At 57.6% G+C, this 19407-nt stretch overlaps 1 protein-coding gene across 1 annotated transcript in view; it reads right to left on the bottom strand.

Annotated features, from left to right (window-relative positions):
- MID2 (midline 2) overlaps nt 1-18965 on the bottom strand; it is a 63737-nt gene extending 44772 nt beyond the window's left edge. Inside the window, exons 1-2 of the mRNA XM_058813864.1 lie at nt 18915-18965; nt 2979-3700 (exon numbers count right to left, since the gene is read on the bottom strand). Of these exons, the coding sequence (XP_058669847.1) occupies nt 2979-3644 (666 nt within the window). The 5' untranslated portion in view covers nt 3645-3700; nt 18915-18965. The remainder of the gene's footprint in view (nt 1-2978; nt 3701-18914) is intronic.
- Nucleotides 18966-19407: the final 442 nt, after the last annotated feature.

Genomic DNA, 19407 nt, shown 5'->3' with positions numbered 1-19407 from the left:
CACGGGAGGCAGTGCTGCTCTGACAGGTAACACAGGATGGGTTTTCCACCTGGCTCATGGCTCTTTCTCCAGCAGAGAGCAGATGTGTTACAAAACACCACACTTCTCTTTCTTTTTCATATTTCCAGCCTGTCAATCTACAGAAGACACAGCACCAGCAAAGGAAAAGCCTCCTCAGAGCTGGCCCTTCTCTGGCTCTTCAAAGGGAGCAGAGCTCATGGTAAAGCCACCGACAGTGGCCAGTAATTAAGGCAAAATCCTTTCTTCAAATACTCCTTCCACCAGGAATCGTGGATGGGGGAGCCAGCTGGAGCTCTGCACACAGAGCTGCTCTTGCTGTATCCCCCAGTGCAGCCCTGCCCCAGCCTCAGCGTGGCAGCAGCACGGGCAGGACCCAGGCAGGCACTGCAGAGAGGATGCCAATTACAAATTTCTAGCAATCTGAATTTATAATTGGCTGAGATTTCACTCGGCAGATAATGCACTGCTGTCCTGGGCACCCGCTGTATCTAGGTCAGGCCATTAGTTTTGCTCTTAATCTACACACAGCTTTAATTTCGTCTTTAATGCCGACTTCCAGCCAGTGCTCAGCATCTCGAGCCATCCCACACCCACAGAGAGGGAAAACCAGCAGCAGCATCCTGCTGGAGGCTCCCAGCCATGCTCACACAGCAGCAGTGCTGGTGCTGCCTGCACTGGGCAATCAGAGAACCGTGGAATGGCATCTGCAGCTGATAACCCTTGGCATGAACCTTGCCAGGGAAAGAAAATGCCACCGCATCCATCCCTGGCACCCCAGCTTCAGAAAGCTCCTGGACATGATTCAGCACTCCATCCTCTGCCCCATCCTGCCTGGGATCCCCATGGCCCCTGCTTAAATCCAGAAAACTGCTCACACTGGCTGGAATTGTAATTTACAACATTAACAAATGGAGTTGAAGATGCACAAAATAAACCCATCACATGCATTAAAGGGATTAATGATGGTTCCTAAAACATCTGGAGGTGTATAACACAGTATGGATGGATCATTGCAGAGCATCCACAGGGAAGTCAGGCTGCTGGCATGTGCTGGAGACTTTAGATGTAAAACCAGCTTGGAAGAAAGGGGAGCACTGGGAGAAGGTTTCTCATTTACGCATACTAGTCCAGTTTCAGGCACTCAGCTCTTCTAAAGAGACAAAAAAAATTCCCCACCAAAGATAACTGTGGAAAACACAGCCCTTCTGACAACAGGAAGTTACTCACTTCAAAAACCCAATTTTTCATCAAAAAAATCTAACTTGAAAGGCGTTCCCAGCTCACTCAGGATGCGGGATCAAAGCCAGGGATTAAGTGCATCTGCTCACTGCTGGCTGCCTGAGAACACTGCAGAGCTCTGGGAGCAGCCCTCAGCTCAGCAGCGCCGTCCTGAGGAGGGGACAGAGGGGCAGAGCCCCCGTGGACAGGGACAGGGGCACAGCCAGCGAGGCAGCAGCTGCTCCACTGGCCACAGGTTCCCGGGCAGCAGCATCCTGTCAGCACACATTTAAGGATTTCAAGTATCTCAGGTACTTGCAAGGATTTTCATTGCTGCCAAGGAGCACACAGTGGTCAGAGCTTGGACTGAGGCCATGTAAGAGATGGCACAAGATGCCAAAACAAATAGTGGCTCTGTTGGTGAAGCCTGGCATCAATCCTGAGCACTTTCTGCAGTGGAGGAAGAGTATCAGGACAGGAGTCACCCAAAACCAGCCCCACCAAGGCACAGCCAGAGGCAGGGATGTGCTGGAGGATGAACCAGAAGAAGGACACACATTGAGGTCCTCTCCAGGCAGCTGTGGCCACCCTCAGCCCTGCTCCTCCAGCAGCTCCAGCCCTGCAGAGACTGAGGAGCTGGGCAGGATGAACAGCACAGGAAGAATGCTTTCAGCAGAAGAGAGCTTCCATCCATGGCCAGAATCACTTAAGACTTATTTAAAAGGGAAAAGTGTTCTGGCAACCTGTTAGGCTTCCTCAAAAGGATTTGCCTGGCTGGCACAGACTGGATCAGGAAGGAATATTCCAGGGTTTTAATTTCTCTGCCCAGGTTTTATTGCATGCAAACATACATGGTCACTGCTTTTGAAGGTTTCCAATTTGCTAATTGAGACGTTTCCTCATGGAAAAAGAATGTCCTGGACTATGGACACGGCTGCTGGCGCAGCTCTGCACACCAGGGAAGCTTAGGTGAGGATGATGAGATGGGAGACAGGCAGGCAAAGCAAGCCTCCCCAGGCCCCATCTGGCACCAGCCCAAAGCCAAACCTGGTGGCTGGAACAGGAAGAAGAAACACCCAGGACATCCCATCCCATTCCTCATGCCATCAGGGCTGTTTAGTCACAGCACTGGGCACCTTGCAGCAAGTTCAGGAGAGTTTGGAGATGGGGAGGTGGGAAACCAGCCCAAGAAACTGGACATCTAGGAAGATTTCTTTCCAGGCACCAGTTTGTTTAAAAACAAGGAGGAAAAAATAATCTGGTCTGCACAAAAAAAACCCCAAGTGTTCTGTGTTTTTGCTGGAGCATTGAAGTATTCCTTCTGCCCTCAAAATACACGAGAGTGGAGAGAGTGGTTTTGTTCCGAACATGAACAGGTCAAAAATCCCAGAAAAGCACTTTTGGGGCAGAATGAGCCTGGAACATGAAGGGAGAAAGGCCAGAGGTAGCACAGCTGAGAAAGACATGAGCAGGGTTCTAATGGGAACATGACTGCTGCCACAGTCACACCTCACCAGCATGACCTCAGATGGGACTTGATGTAATTTTTTTTTTTCATTTAAAAAAAAAGGAATGAAAAGTGTTTTGCAGGCTTATTCAGAATGCACGGGGATGGAGAGGGAATTCAAACTTCATACAGGTCAAATATCATCCATGCAGGTTCACATCACGTTCACTGCAACCGCCGCTCCCACTCAGAGACAGCTTCAGAGCGCTCTGGAGGAACCCTGCATCCTTACCTTCAGCTTCTCGAAGCGATCGCTGAGCGACGCCACTTGGTGGTCCCGGTGGCGGCCCACCAGTTTGCATAAGGCACAGATGAGCTGGTCATCAGCGACACAGTACATGTTCACCTTCTCGTTCTCGTGCTCCAGGCACGTCAGTCCGCGGAAGTGCGCGTCGGGCACAGGCTCCACCAGCCGGTGGCTGGTGAAGGGCTTCTTGTTGGGGTGGGTGGCGCGCAGGCAGCGGTCGCAGTAGGACACCTCGCAGGTGATGCAGGTCTTGACGGCGTCGCGGGGCGGATCCTGCTCGCAGAACTGGCAGGCGATCCTCTCGCCGGCCACGGACATGGTAGGGCTGTTGCGGTAGGTCCTCTCGCGGCGGCTCTCGCTGGGGGAGTTGGGGCCGCTCAGGGACGCCTTCTGGAAGCGGTCGATGATGTTCTGCAGGGTCACATTCCTCTTGAGGCCCTCCAGGCCCCGGTGGTTGAGGGAGATGACATAGCGGCAGGTGGGGCACTGGAAGGCGGTGATGGGCTCGATGGACTCGCTGGAGGAGCAGCTGGACACCAGAATGCGGTGGGCACAGCTGAAGCACAGGCTGTGGGCACAGGGCAGCAGGAGGGGGTCCTCAAATAACTCCAGACAGATTGGGCAGGTCAATTCTGACTCCAGTGTTTCCATCTTTAGTTAACACAATCCTGATTCAGCATCAAAAACCGGGGAAGGTGGTCAGGAACCTGCAAGGAAGGAGAGCAGAAATGTGAGACTGTAGCTGCACTCCTGGGCTGCTCCACTCCTCCAGCAGCAGGTGCCTGGGGGGTTGGACACATCACCCATGCAACACCTTGACACCCTTTGCATTCTGATGCTGTCAACTCCAGCCCTGCCAGGCCCCTGCAAACACAGGCTGGAGCTGTCTCATCCCACATGGAGCAGAGCCTGGAGTCGCAGTGGGACAGGAGCTGCATGGAGGGGATGGGAGAGGAGGAGAAGCAGCTCCTCTCACACCTTCCAGCCCAGCCAGGGCAGGACCTGGACCACAAGGCTGGAGACAAAACCAGGAGAAACCACATGATTTCATGTTTGTGTTGGTGTGTGCTGCCAAGACCAGGGCGTGGCCGTGCTGGCATTCCACGCTGCTCTGAATGGCACAGAAAAACCTCTTAACATCCCCTCCAGCAGCTCCAGGCCTGCTTCTCGTGAAGGAGAAAAGGCAAATCATGTCGTGGAAACTCTGAGCAGAGCAGGTTGGGAGCTCTCAACATCCCATCCTGCTCCCTGCTTTTCCTGGCCATTGCTTTTTGGAGCAGGGTGGGGAGGGCATAGCAGTGAAATTATACTTGGCAAAGTTCCACTACTGGCTGTCCTCTGCTGCACTCCACAACAGCCAGGGATACCTAAATCAACTCCAGCTGGAGGCAAACAAGCTGTATTTTTAGCTTCCTTCCATTGCACGAGGCTGGAAAACAGCTCCCAGCAGGCAACTCAACCTGCTGCTCCCAACTCTCGTGTGCAGAGCACCAGGAGCTGCATCCCAAGTGCTACCCAGCCTCTGCCAGCATCCCAGCATGTTCCCAAACAGTCAGGCAGTGACATGGAACCGGATCCTGCCTCTCCTCTCTCACCCACCACCCCGTGCACAAGTGGTACCTCCTGGTTTCCTCAGCCACAGCAAGGCAGGCTCCGAGTGATGCCCACTGTGGTGTCCCTCCCTCAGTGTGGATGCAAGGAGAGCCCTGTTCAGTCACAGCCACAGGGACCCCTCACCCTGGCACTGCTGCAGGAACTGACCCTGTGGGAAGCAATACGGTTGCTTCCAACCTAGCCTTGTTTTCACCCCTGGAACACCCTGGTGTGGTGCACAGGCGCTGCTTGGGGAAAAGATGAAAAACCCTTACCTGTGAGGGTGAGGAGGCCCTGGCACAGGTTGCCCAGAGAAGCTGTGGCTGTCCCTAGGTCCCTGGAAGTGTTCTAGGCCAAGTTGGAGGGCGCTTGAAGCAACCCAACATAGTGGAAGGTGCCCCTGCCCATGGCAAGAGATTGGAATTGGATGAGCTTTAGGGTCCTTCCAACCCAAACCAGCCTGGGATTCTGTGAAAAAGGGCTGTAACCAAAGCATAGGGGGATAACCCAGCAGCAGGAGAGGGTCTGGCTGCTGGAAGCCCCAGGCTGCTGCTAGCACCTGCAAATGGCAAACTGCACAGGTGCCACACTGGGCCATGCCCATCCCCATCCCACTGAACATATCCGTTCCATCACCCCCACCCCACTGCACCATCTCTTCCCCATTGTCTGAAATAGGATGTGCAAGTGCCTGGAGGAAACCCTGAGCTCTTCCCTGCACCAGCTCAAGGGGCTTATAAAATAAATCCCTTGGATATTTTCATACGTTCATGCTGAAGCAGCTCTTGCTGGCCAAATGCAGCCTTGCACACACATTACACACATTTAAAGCTATTTTTCTTTTCCCCAAGAGTGACAGTGGAGAAGCTGCTGGATCCAAACAAGCAGAGGAGCACGAGGGCTCCCAGCAGCTTCCTCTGCACAGCCCACAGAGGTTTCTGAAGCCTGGGAGCTGCTGCAGCCATGGGAAAGCAGCGGGAAGGAAACTGCTGCTGGCCCTGAGCCTGCTGCCTACTTGGGCTGCCCTGGATCCAGGGGGCCCCCCGTGCTGCAGGCCTGGGGATGAGGGGTCCCCATACACCCCCAGTGCTCTGGGCACCTCCCACACCGGCCTCTCCCTGTGCCAGAGCTGCAGCCTGGCACCAAGAGCCCCGGGGCAAGAGTGCCTGTGCCACCCTGGCACCAAGAGTCCCTGTGCCAGCCCAGCTGGGAGCACAGCCCCTCCTGCCTCCCATCACTCATGGGTTCTCCCTGGTCAGCAAACACAAAGATGAAAAAGAAGAAAGGACAAGAACAGGATTTGTTTCATAGCCTAAGACTGGGAAAAAAATTTAAAAGTCAGGATTGGTGTGAGAGGCTCCCCAACACCTTGCCAGAGCCAGATGTCCCACAGAGCAGCATCTCACACTCCCATATCCAACTTCAGGCTTCACATGCAGCTCCATTGCTATCCAAGGGAAAACAATGCAGGAAGTTTAAACAGCCTTTGATTTTGTTACTGAGGGACACTTGTACATTAATCTTGTTTTCCTTGCTGGGACATGACCTGTGACGGACCCAAGAGGAGCCTCAGGCTGGGACAGAAACTGGAGCCCTCTCAGAGGAGTGGAGGAGGCACAGGAGCCTGCTCACAGGCAGTGGGGCAGCAGGGACAGGAGCCTGCTCACAGGCAGTGGGGCAGCAGGGACAGGAGCCTGCCTGGAGCTGCAGGAGCCCTGCTGGAGGAGCCCCCTCCGAGGAGGAAGGGCAGCCCTGCTCCAAGATGCTACACCTGGCAAAGCAGCCATGCTGCCAGCAGAGCCTTTCATGCCTCTCACTTTGATGTTCTCTTTGATGTCCAGGACTGACACAGCTCATGGAATAGTTGATTAGATTAAAATGTGTTTTCTTTAGAGTCATTAACTCCCTAAATATAAAAGTTGTAAAATACTACCACTGTTTATAGACAGCCCTGTGTCCTTTGTGCCCAAGAGTCAGTGGCCCTGTCCATGCTGGCCTGCAATGACAATGTGCAGCAGCAGCAGGTTAAGAGCATGTGACATCCAACCAAACATTTTTCTGTGTTGATCTGAGCTTTGCCCAAAACTGAGGGAAAAGGGGGAGGGGGTGGGAAATCAATGACTAACAGAAAAGATGGGGAAGGGCAGCAAACCCAGGGGGGCAGAGCTGAGGATGATGCAGGGCCAGTGCAGAGCCAGTGCCACGTCCTCTGGGACACAGTGACCGTCGCTTTTACTTCCAGCCCAGGTGGTCTCCAAACTCTGTGTGCCAGCCTGGGGCAGCAGGAGCGTGGTGAGGGTGCATGGGTCACCCTTGGCCAGTTACACCAAGGGATCCTGGATACAAGGGTTCCCCCACCTCTTCTCCCAGATAATTATTTTCACAATATCAAAGCTCTTCATCACTGCCTCAAGCTCACGGGTTTGCCAGGAGAGATGCAGAGGTTTGGCACCAAGGGAAGAAGGAAGGAGAGACATGGAAGGAGGGATGCTGCCCACATCACCCCATCCATACCTGGGAGGGAGACATCCTGGTGTACATCACCTGAGGCCACAGGCATCCAATCCAAAATTCATGCTTTCCTCTCGAGCAGCATCCAGGCCCCATTTTTACCCATGTTTTCCAAGTCCACATAAAATTCCCTCTGGTCTTCCCCAGCATCAACCCAGGGCAGAATTTGGCCAGCCTTCAGAGTCCCACACCAGGATAGCCAGATGTGTTCAGACAAATGTTAATTCTGCAGGTTGGTATTTTCTGCACCAAATATGATTATTTATTTCCCCTTCCCCTTTTTATCCCTCTTTTTTTTTTTAACTTCCCCTCCCCCTCAAAAAAGCTCCAGCCGAGATTGCTCAGCTCCTTCCAAGAATGAGGCTTTAGAAGAGCTATGCTGCTCCACCCGTGCACTAACGAAAAAAGTAATAAAATATGGCAACCCTTTCCTTAATTGGCACAGTGACAGCAGGATACAAAATCTGGGCAGCAGTTGTCTCCATCCTTTTTGTTGTCCTTGGGAAAACGAGTTCAAACCCGGATCAGTGTTGAGGGGAGGACAGAACAGCCCGTGCAGCAGCCACATCTCGTGTATCTCATTCCAGGGACCCGTCCTGCAGCCCAAGGGGAAGGGGGAAGAGGTCCCCCCTCCATTTCCCCAGCTCTGCCAATGACCCTGCGCTCCTGCCAGCTCAGCCTTCCCAACCAACCGGCCTGGATCTGCCCTTGGGATGGGCCTGTCCAGGAGAAACAGGGTCCTAGGAGGAACACAGCCCCAGCTGCATCATCAGCAACAGCTTCTGACCCAAGGAAGGCACCCCAGCGAGAGGGGAGGCCTCCAGGCTCCTCCAGCCAATTCACATCCACCGTTACGCATTCCTTCTGTGCTTTATTTCCATCAGCTGTGCATATGTAACACCAAATTTGAAGCTCAAAGCTGCAGCCAGCACAGAGCACCCCTTGGCCACATCATCGCCTCTACTCCTCCCTCCCAGAACACCTGAAAACATCAAACAGAACACTCCCACTGTAAGAACTCCAGATTTGTCTGAGGCTTTCTGAAAATCCCAATGATCTGTCTCCCAGCTGCCCTTCACTGCCATACTAGAAAAAGAACATCACCTGCTGCAGTTAAACTGAATTCCCCCTATAAAAGCCTGTGTTGCTGCCCCTAATCCATCAAATTGAACCAGCATTTCCATAACCAGCTTTAATTATTTTCCAAGCCAATTTGCTTAGTGCTAAAGCAAGGTTGCTCCACATAATTTCCACTGCTCTCTGTGCATCTCTTAAATGAAGGACAGAGCCAGGAGGCTTGGTTCCCATGCAGCAGTTCACTTCAATGAGAGACCCCTGTGTGCTGGCAGTTCAGTTGCTTCATTCTTGAACACTCCAGAAGAGCCACCAGAGCCCAGCAGGCACTGGCCATTTGTGCTCTTTAACTCCTCCATTTGCACTGCACCTTATTCCCTCTGGGAATTTCACCCTCATCACTGCCTTCACTGATGGGATGAGACCATTTTGCTCCATCACAAAATCCCTTTACTCCTGAATGTCTCCTGTCAGGCTCCAAGGTGGGGAAGGGCTGTCTTGGGCATTCTGCACGGGACAAGGATGCTCCAGCTAAAGCCTACAAGGTCTCTGCCTCATTCACCTCCATGATGTCAGAGAGGCAAGCACGAAGAAAAGATCCTTTTTTCATCTCTAGTGATATTCTGGCACAAGGGAAAATTTTGCCTCTTTTCTACAAATAGCGCCCGGGAAGGTGACAGCTCCTGGAGTGCTCCCACAGGACCCCAGCACAGCTTGGGTCCACATGGGGCTCCCAGGGGATGCAGCATTTTGGAGCCCTTGAGCTGCAGGGTGGATCAGGAAGGCATTGCCTGCAGTTTGCTCCCTGGCTCCTGCAGCCATACAGCAGGAATCATGCCACGTGGATTCCCCATCAGCTGGAGGGGTCTGAAGACACCCCAGGCAGCCATGGCACACACTGCTCTCCGGGACATTATGGGGCAATTCCCCCTGACACCATGCAGGAACCTTCCCCTGCCATCTCCATCAGTGGCCTGGGGGCTGACAGGACACAAAAGGCTCAGGACACCTCTCCAGTCCCCCCACTGTGGCAGAGCCCTGGAGCACAGCACAGCTGCTTCCAGCTCCTGGGGAAGACAGCAGCTCCCCGAGGTCCCCAGCACCTGCCTCCCTAATCCGTGAGACCTGGGGCTGCAGCAGCCAGTCTCAGGCTCTGGCAGGTCACAGACCACGGCAACCCTCTTTCCCACATGCTGCATATGTCTGTCTGTCCGTCCGTCCGTCCATCCCCCCTGCAATGAAACCCACAGTCCCTGCCTCTCTGCCAGCAGCTGCCCCACAGCTCAGGGGCTGAAGCCAGGGGGTCACAGGGGGTCTGAGGGCTGGGAGGGGGCCGTGGCACTGACAGGGACAGCTGCAGGCACAAGGCTTTGGCAGGAGCAGACCCACCAGGCCATTGCAGAAGGGAGTGACCCCCTTCCAGCCTGGCCCTTGGGAAAAGCAGCTGGTGAGCAGGCATGCCACCAAAGTGGCACGTCCAGCATTCACACAGCCCTGGCAGCCCTGCCACCACACCCCCCTACCCCCCGCAAATTGTCCCTCCGCTCCTGCCACAGAACCCACCGTTCCAGGTCTCACCACCCCTCCCCTCCCTCACCTCTCCTGCAGCTCTGTGCTCTCCTGCCACCCTGTTCTGCCAACCTCTGCAGCTGATGCTGTGCAGCAGGCGAGCAGACCCAGCAGCTCCTGAAAACAGCCCCGCTCCCAGCTGGCTCCTGCCAGAGCACACATGGCAGCAGCCTTTGATCTGAGCCTTTCTCTAGGCGCACCCTGTGCCTCTGCATCCTTCCCCTCTTCCTCAGCCACCGCCTGCAATGCAGCTCCAGCCCAGCCTCGTTCCTACCACAGCCACCAGCCCCCGGCCCAGCAAGGATGAGGGAGGGCATATGGTGCTCTGGAATAATCTCTGGGCTCCAGAGCAAGTCACGGCTCTTATCCCCCAGATGGACGCTGCAGAGATCACACAGCTCGGCATAGAGGTCTGCCTTGCTGAGGAGGAGGGCACTGCAAGGCAAAGCCCTTGGTCTCCCCAGAGGCTGGAGCAGCAGCAGCCAGCTCCTGTGCTCACAGCTCCAGTGCTGTACTAGGGGACCAGCATCCTTCAGGGTCTGCACCCCACGGGGCACACCAGGTTTACCCCCACTCCAGTGCTTCCTAGAGGACACCCAGCGCAGGACACCGGCACAACTCACCCACAGAGGAGGGGAGTTCAAAGAGGGGCAGAGACATGACCACAGTGAAGGCAGGGCTGAGCTCATGGCAAAGCCCACCACGGGAAACAGCCAGGAAACCAGACCCAGACCTGGGAAGGCAGCAGTGCTGCTGTCACATGAGCGTGACCACAGTGAGGGGCCAGTGCACCCCAGCAAGGAGCTGGCCCCGCACCAGCGCTCCCCAGGACCCCTCGTGCTGTGCAAAAGGCAAAGCTCTGCTGCAGGGATGTTTTCTGGGGGGTAGAATAACAACAGATCCTCAATCAAAGAACGGGGGCTCCCCCTGCGCAGCACAGTCTCAGCCCAGCAAAGGCACAGAGCCCAAGAGGGGCATCCCACCATGGTACCCCCAACCTGCTCTGGGCATTGCCCCTCTGCACCACCTGACTCCTGCTGGGAAGGGAGAAAACTGAATGGGGCCAGGGGAGCCAGAAGGGCTCCAGAGGGGATGGGAGCTGCTGCCTGAACCAAGGCTGTGTCACGTCCCTGCTGGCCCGGGGCTGCCGAGCGTGCTGATGGAGCTCCGAGGAGCACCCGTAACCCCGGCACCATGCCAGCCCAGCCCGTGGGACACACGCTGCCCATGCCACCGGCTCAGTCCCATTTTGCTGCTCGGTGCAGCCGCAAAAGCAGCAGCTCCGACCCCCTGGCAGCTCCCGGCCCCACCGCACGGAGGCTGTGCAGCCAGCCCGGGGCCTGGCCGCTGTCCCGACCCCTCCAGCCTCCCCGGCCCACAGCGAGATCGGCTGCACTTCCCAGAGACACTGCGGGACCCGGCAGTCCAGGGGCCATTGTGCTGCTCTGCGCAAGGTTAAATATATCCGCACAGCTCCTCGGGCTGCATTCCTGGGAGGCTGAAAGGATAAACAACACTTCCTGCAGGAACTGGACACAATAGGGGGATAATTAGCGCTAATGCCCAGGGCAGAAACAAAGCAGGTAGCAGATATTTTGGACTTCCACCCTCCTTCTTCCCTCTGCACCCCCCTCCCACCCTGCAATGCTCAGGAAGAGGCACTCAGACTGGCATAACTGGGCTCCCGGGCCACCTAAAAGAGATTAATGATTTAAAAGGAGGAAAGCTGCCTCTTTCCAAAGGGGCTTCACCATCCCAGGCACACGAGCACAGGTCTCGCAGACATGTTTCTCTCAGAGCCAGCCCGGCTCAAGCGAGGCCATGCCCGGAGGGTCCCAGCACAGGAGGTCTGGAGATGGAGCTCCCAGCAGGGCACAGCCAGCCGTGCCAGCGCTGCCCAAAGCGCAGGGACAGCGAGCTCCCATCGCTGCGGGAAGGGACCCACGGCCCCCACGGCTCCCTCCGCAGCCAGCCAGATCTGCTCCTCATAGTCACTTCCTCTCCATCACACCCAAGGCCCAACTAGGGCTTGTTTTCAATCTACAGCAACTTTTAATCCTTTTTCCTACCCCAGTCCCTTAGGAGCGCTCCAGAGACCAACCACATTTCCCAGTCCCCCTCCTGGTGCTGCGGAATGACAGAGCGACCCAGCGCTCCCTGGACACTTTTCCAGCGCATTACACAGGTCATTTAAAGCCTTTCAAGACAAAATGCTCCCACGCCCTGAGGTGACTCAAAGCCATTAGCATCTCTTTGGGGAGGCCTCTCCACTGCTGCACAGGAGCACTTTTGCCCATCATCTCAAAATAAAATAGATTTATAAACAAAAAAGCACCAATTCCCCTTGGCTCAGCTTCCCGCTGCAATATCCCCGGTCAAGGGGCTGGATCTCTAGAGAGGAGGAGGAGGCTCCAGCACACAGAACGGACAGGTATGGCAGAGCCACTGGCTGTCCCCATGTCCCATGGTCTGCTCTGAATGTCACCGACACCCACAGTGCTGCCATTCACACGTTATGAAGCACACCAAAGGATGCTCCACCAGCAATACCACTGCATCCTCTGGGACCAGCCCCAGGCTCACTCCCCCAGCCACCCAGGAGCGGCTTCCTGAGCCAAGGGCACCAGCACAGCCGTGCCCCTGCAGGACATGGATTCCACGGCTCATGCCAGCACGGGGACTAACTGCTGAAGGCAGGCACGGAGCTCCCAGAGCGAGGGGAGAACCACGCAGCTCACCCCATCACCCCATGGCTCAGCCTGTGGCAATGGACCAGGAACAGCCCAAATCCAGCACAGGCTGCATCCCGGAGCACACTAAACAAGTCCACCATCCCCACCCAGCTGGGTGGAGAACTTGGACCATGCTGGTGCCTCCATCACCCCTGTCCCCAGCCAGCTTGCCTCCACCACACTGCATCCCTCCAAAGCTCTCTTCCCTGCTCTGAGGGGCAGCCAGGGTAATTTTGGCAGCATGCAGGAGCTCTGGATCTGCCTGCCATCCCTTTCAGCTCCGCTCAGCTGCAATTCAGGACATGAAGCAGGTAACTGCAAAGGTAATTTCCTCCTGCCATCCCTGCTCCCTCCCTGTGGGCTCCCTGAGAGAGGCAGAGGCTTCTGGCTGGCGACAAGAGGCAGGGCACAGACAATACCTGCTCTCACACACTGATAAGTTCTTTAATGATCTGAAAGGAGCCCAAAACGCTCCAAATTTTGCATCTGTCATGATCACAGACGATTCCAGAGCCGCCCTGGGGAGTTTGACCCACCAAGGTGCCTCCAAGAGCACCTGACACTCCTGATTCCCCATGGGAAACGACTGCGGCTCCACAGACAGGCAAAGCACACACCTGCTGAGGAATGACAAGTGGACACAAATTCCTGCAGCGCTGGAGGGAGCACAGCACTCTGCAGGGTCACTCTAGGACTGACCACAATGGTGGCCAGAGGCTTGGGAAAGTACTGACAGGAGCAAAAGAGTTTTAAAAAATTCCACCTTAAAAAATTGATAGTGTTATGTGTATAGATATATATTCAGTGTGGCAGGCCTGTGGTCTGCCTCATGCAGGTGCTAGAGCACTGAGCAGCACCACAGCCAGCAGAGCCAGCACAGCAGCATCACGACAGTGCTGGGGGCAGCCTGAGCCAGCACAGCACCCAGTCCAAACCCCAGCCTCCTTAGGGAAATGGTGAGCCAGGTCACCATGCAGTTCAAAACCCCCGCCCATTGCTCCCCTGAGGAGGCCCAGGGGGCAGTGAAGGAGAGCAGCTGCTCACAGCCCCACCCCTGAGCTCAAAGGCCAGTGCTACTGCCCCAGCCCACCCTGCTCTGGGTTACTGACCGTCCTTGAGACCACCCTTCCCTGCCTCGCTGCATTCAGTCCTGTTACACAACCAGGTTTGTGGGGTTCTCTGAGGATCATCCACAAAATGCATTTAAGCTGCTCTGTGTCTCTTTGAAAAAGGAAGCTAATTTATTCCTCAGTATTGCTGCTGTGGTGTCAGAGGATGCTGCAGGCTCCACCTGTGACAGCTGGCACATTGTCACCTCCCCTGTGCCCCCACAGAACCCCACTCCAGCCAGGCCTCTGCCTCCTGCCTGAATGCAATTTTCCCCCTTCAGTCAACCAATTCAAGATTGGGTTTGTGTAGTAGTCGCTTTCCTGCATCTGCAAAGCGAGAAATAGACTGAGCAATTCATTTCTCTCTGAGACACAAATCTCAGTTATAAACACAATAATGACATTCTGCAAAGGCAAGGAGCCCTTTCATTTGGAATCCCATGGAAAGTGTGTGAAGCTGGGGGATCCCTGACACAGCTGGCACACAGACCAGCTGTGTGTGTTCCTGCATGGATGCAGCACGAGTCCCTTGGATCTGCCCTCAGACTCTCAGTGATGCAGCAAGTTTCCACTTATTTCTCACATTGGCTTTTCACAAGCCTGTGGGTGTGGGTTTTCCTTCTCTAGCAGTCACCGGATAGTGAGATCTATAAAACACAGTTTTGAAACCTGAGAGCTTGTAGCATCCAACTGCAACATCTGTAAAAAAATCCCAGAAAAAATAAAATCTCCAACTCCTCCAAACAAACAAAAAACTCCCACAACTTTCCCCTCCTCTCCCTCTCCCCCATTTCCCTTCACACTACTGAGAGTAAAAAACTCGTAACTTGTTTAACCCACACAGTGGCAGCAGCATCCCCATTCATTCACAGGCTGCTCTGGCTGAGATTCCATTCCAGCCAGATCCCACCTCCACCCTTTTCCTGTCCAAGGGCGGAAATCTCACGGGAAATGCCCAAAAGGAAGCAAATCAGATGCCACCACCCAGTCGGGAAGACCTGGCGGCAGCGCTGGGCTCCTGCAGCAGCAGCAGCCCCTCACTGGCACCTCCCAGGCAGCCTCCCCTTCAATAACAAACAGTTTCCATCAGAATCACCACAAGCCTTTTCCACTTTAAGGGACTCCCCGGATTCAGCACAGTCCAAAATGCTCCTGGACCTTGGCAAGGCAGCGCTGGCTGAGGTGGGAGCAGACACAGAACACATCAGGCCTTCCCACACAGCTGGGCAATGGGGGCCTGAGGCACTGCAGTGGGGCAGTGTCCCCTCCCCAGTGCTGGGCTCTGGGAGCAGTCACTGGTGCAGCACTGGGAGCATTTGGGACAGCCCACACCCCTGTGAGCAAACAGGCATAGGAGAAAGGGACATCATTCAGGGGGAGGGAAAGGGGGACAGGGACATGATATTTAGGCTGGACATCAGGAAATGTTTTTTCACCCAGCAGGTGACTGGAAACTGGGACAGTCTCCCCCCACCCAGGGAAGCTGTGATGACCCCAAGGCTGTCAGAGCTCATAAAGCACTTGGACAGCACTTTCAGGCAGATGATGAGATTCTTGGGGTGTCTGTGCAGGGCCAGGAATTGGACTTACTGATCCTGATGGGTCCCTTCCAACTTAGCCTACTCTATGATTCCATGACAGGGATGACAGCGGCGCTGAAACACAGGGAACGCCCCAGCAGAGAAACATCCCCTGCCCTCCTGGCACCCAGGGCACTCCAGGTTTGTTTGCTGGGGGAGGAAGGCAAGCCCACAGTGACAAGGGGATCAGTGAGCTGCACGGAGGCTGACTGGCATGACAGAACTGAGACTGCAAGAAAAGAAGATAAAAAGTGGTCCAGCCTGACCCCCTCACCAGCATCCCAGGTTTTTGTCACTGGAGCAGGCCTGGGGGCCAGCAACCCACTCCTGTCCTTGCTGTGTTAAAAGGCATTACTGGGGGCTGGGGGCCGCCTTCCCCATGGCAGTGAGCTGGCAGCCCCAGAAAACAAGAGCAAGGCTGTCCCCATCCTGGTCACAGGGCAGGGGGCCAGAGCAAGGCAGAGGGCTGGACTGCCAGCGAGCACAGTGGCTGTTTCCTGAGGAAGTGCAGTGCATCCAGAGGCACAGAAAGGGCAGCTCTGCCACTGGCCATGCTCCCTGCGCCAGGGGCTGGGACAAAGACAGCAAAGGGCAGAAGATGAAGCCCCCACATCCTGCCAGCATTGGCAGGGCCCCACCAGTGGCACCCCAAGGGCCAGGGCTGCAGCACGCCTTGCTCTGTCCTGCATTCTCCAAAGGATGACACAGCCACAAGCTCCGGGCTCAGCACCGTGCCCCTCCCTGCACCAAGGATGAGAGGCACGTCCAGGGCCGCTGGCACAAGGTCCAACCCAGTGTTTCCAGCACTGTGTAGGAGCACACGCAGGCGCCCAGGATGCCAGGGGTGCGATGTTCCCTGCACGCCACTGCAGCCCCCCGCCCTCGCACAGCACAAGGCGCCTTTCAGAGCCACACAGACACAGCATTCTCCTGCTGGTGACCTCCCTGCCCTGGCATTTCTGGGAGCCAGGCTCCACAGCAGCGAGTGGTGGCGTTGGAGGCAGCAGCCCGAGACTGGTCAGCAGCATCCCCACGAGGGTGCTCGCTGCTCAGAGGGGCTGCCAGGGCTGCCTCATTAGGCTGCAACACACACTCACTTTCCAGGCAAACAACACCAAAAACAAGGGAAGGCAGCAACACAGGCTCCAGCCTCCCCAAGGCTTTGTCCCCATCCAGAAGGGAGCTCAGGGGAGCAGCCACAGACCCCCTCACCCCAATGTGGGGAGCACCAGGCTCAGAGGGGTTCCCAGCAGGCTAAGGTGGGTTTGCGATTGGCAGCGGCAAATCCTTACAGAGGAACAAAATAATCACACTGCTCATCAGCTTCCTTTAATGAACCAGCTGTGCAGCCTGCAGAGACAGTTCTGGTTCCAGCATCTCTGATGGAACAGCCCTGGTCTCTCCAGTGACCAGCCTTTGGGATGCACCAACCCCCTAAAGCCAGGGCCTGACCCAGGAGCTGAAAGGCTTAAGGCGCCCCTCCCCAGTACAGAAGCCCCAGGTGACAGTTCAGAAGCCCACAGAAAGCCCAGGGGAGTCGCAGCGTGGGTTTGGAAACACCTATCCATCCATGGAGGGGATGGAGCAGGAGACAACATAATCCTGGCTTTAAAACTAAGTCATTTATCCATCTCACATGGTCCCAGGGCCAATCCCACTCTGCTCACAAACTGGCACACACACTGACACACAGCCCTGAGCCGTGCCTGGACCTTGGGGGCCAGCACAGCTCACCCGGTGCATGCTTTGCAAGGCAGGCATTTATCACCCACTGCAGCTCCATCTCTTTTGCAAAGCAGCACTTCCAAGCCAGGCAGGACGTGGGCTGTGCACAGGCACGGCCTCCCAGCCGCCATGGGAGGCTGCACAGGGCGCAGACCCAGCTAGGATCGCAGCAGCCAGCACATCAGGGCTCTACAGCCACCTGCCTAAACCCAGACAGCTGCTGCTGTCGTTGGCATCGATTCATCCTTCCTCCTTGTATTGCTATTGCACTTACTGTCTCTTCCCAGGAGCACCCTCAGGGAGCAGCCTCTCGGTGCGAGGGTATTCCAGCACTGCTGCCTGGGCCAGCCTCCCTCCTTCCCTCCCTCTGTACTGTGGCCAGTTTTACTACCCCTCGGTCAGGGGCACCAGCCAAGCCTCGAGTCTGCTCTTTGACGGTGAAATGCAGCACAGACCACCTCAGCACGGAGCCCATGCCAGCCGGGGGAGCGGAGGCAGCTCTGCACAGCCCCTCCAGCACAGCCCGAGGGGCACTGCCCGCTGCCGCCGGGGTGCAGGAGGGAAGGGCGCTGCAGAAAGCTCTGGGAGCGGCTCGAGCCCACACTCAGCGCCCCCCTGGCAGGCCGACAGGTCGGTGGCACCTCCCAGGTTCGCCAGACACTGCCCGATGATGCCCCCCTGCCACCCGGGAGCCAACAGCGCCTGTGCTCCGCCAGGCACCGCTGCCAGCTCCCGCCCGGCTGCGGCAGCTCCTCCGGCAGAGCCGGTCTCCTCGAAGCCGCCTTCCGACAACAAAAGCCGAGCCGAAACCTCCGGGCTGGCTGGGGAGACCTGGGCGGCAGCCAGGAAGGGCAGGAGCCATTAACGCCGGCGTGTCCGGACTTGAGGGAATGACGGAGCAAGCGGAGCCATCTGCCCTCGCCGGAAACTCCGCAGACCGCTGGGCAGAACAGAACGGCCCTTCACCGCACTCCAGCCCTCGCCAGCTGTGCTCCAGCCCTCGCCAGCTGCGCACACAGGGGCAATAAACTGCGGCTGGCATGTTTGTGAGGCAAAACAGGAAAATAAAGCGCGAGAACGAGGTGACACTCGGGCACGTTTTCCAGCAGTTGCACAGGTCCTCGGCGCAAGCAAACGCACTCCGCTGCCCGCCCAGCAGTGACACCCCAAAGCTCGGGCAGCACCCCGGACACGTCTCCCGACCCCCGGTGCCCGGGGGGCAGCGCCGGCACACCTCCCGCACGCGGCCGTGTCTCTCCTCTGCGGCTTCCGAAGCACCGGTCACGGAGCCCGCTACCGATTAACTTCCGTGGCCCCGGAGTTCACCAGATTCCAGCCCCGCTGGGAGAAGGGGTGTGGGGGGCCCAGCAGGATCAGGGCAGCACCGGCCCCGCACCGGCTCTGCGGCGGCGGCGACGACCCGGCACCACAAATCGCTGGGAGCTGCCGCGGGGCTGGGCAGCGAGAGGGGACGCGCCAGTCCCCGCCGTGAGACCCGGGCTGAGGCGGAACGGCGGGGGCGCGACGCGGTGTGCGCGGGATCCCGAAAGCCGCGGGCGGGGAGCCGGGAGCCGGCCGGTTCGTAGCCCCGCCGGTAACGCACCGCCGCTCCCCAGCAGGACGGCCCTCGGCGAATCGGCGGAACGGGAAGGCCGCGGGGAGCCCCGAGCGGGGACAGGCCAGCCGGGTCTCCCCGCTAAGCGGCGGAAGGTGACGGAGCCGGCCGGCAGACGCACTCGGCAACGGGGAGAGGCGATAAGGGAGCGGGGGGAGCCGGCAACGGCTCCCGGGAGGGGCGGCAGTCCCCCGCCCCGGCACTTGCTGCAAACCCGCGGGAAGGGCCGCGCCGGGGCCCCGACGGCCGGGTTCGGTGCTTCCTCCCGCGCCGGTACCTACCAGCGGGTCGCGGCATCCCCTCCCCGACTCGGTGCCGCCTCCCGCCCCGATGCCGGTAGCTACCGGCGGCCCGCGGGAGCCCCCCCGGCCCGCCCCGGTGCGCCCGCCCGCCCCGGTGCCGCCGGTACGTACCGGCGGCCCGCGGGAGCCTCCCTGCCGCTGCCCGGGCATCTTGGAGGCGCGGGGACACGGCGGCGGCGGCGGCGGCGCGCGCGGGGCGGGCGGGGCGGGGCCAGGGAGAGCGCGCGGCCCCGCCCCTCCCGTTGGCCCCGCCCCGCCGCAGGTGAGGCCGCGGCAGCGGCGCCGGGAGCGCGCCCGGGCCTGGGCGGCACCGCGGGGCGGGGGGACATGGTGTGCCTCTCTGGGGACACTGGGCACCCCTCTGGGGACATGGTGTGCCTCTCTGGGGACACTGGGCACCCCTCTGGGGACATGGTGTGCCCCTCTGGGGACACTGGGCACCCCTCTGGGGACATGGTGTGCCCCTCTGGGGACACTGGGCACCCCTCTGGGGACACTGGGTACCACTCTGGGGACACTGGGTGCCACTCTGGGGACACTGGGTACCACTCTGGGGACACTGCATATTCCTCTGGGGACACTGGGTACCCTTCTGGGGACACTG

Source organism: Ammospiza caudacuta, chromosome 14 (assembly GCF_027887145.1).
Source record: "Ammospiza caudacuta isolate bAmmCau1 chromosome 14, bAmmCau1.pri, whole genome shotgun sequence".
Classification (NCBI taxonomy): Eukaryota; Metazoa; Chordata; class Aves; order Passeriformes; family Passerellidae; genus Ammospiza; species Ammospiza caudacuta.
This window is presented reverse-complemented; position numbering and strand designations above follow the sequence as displayed.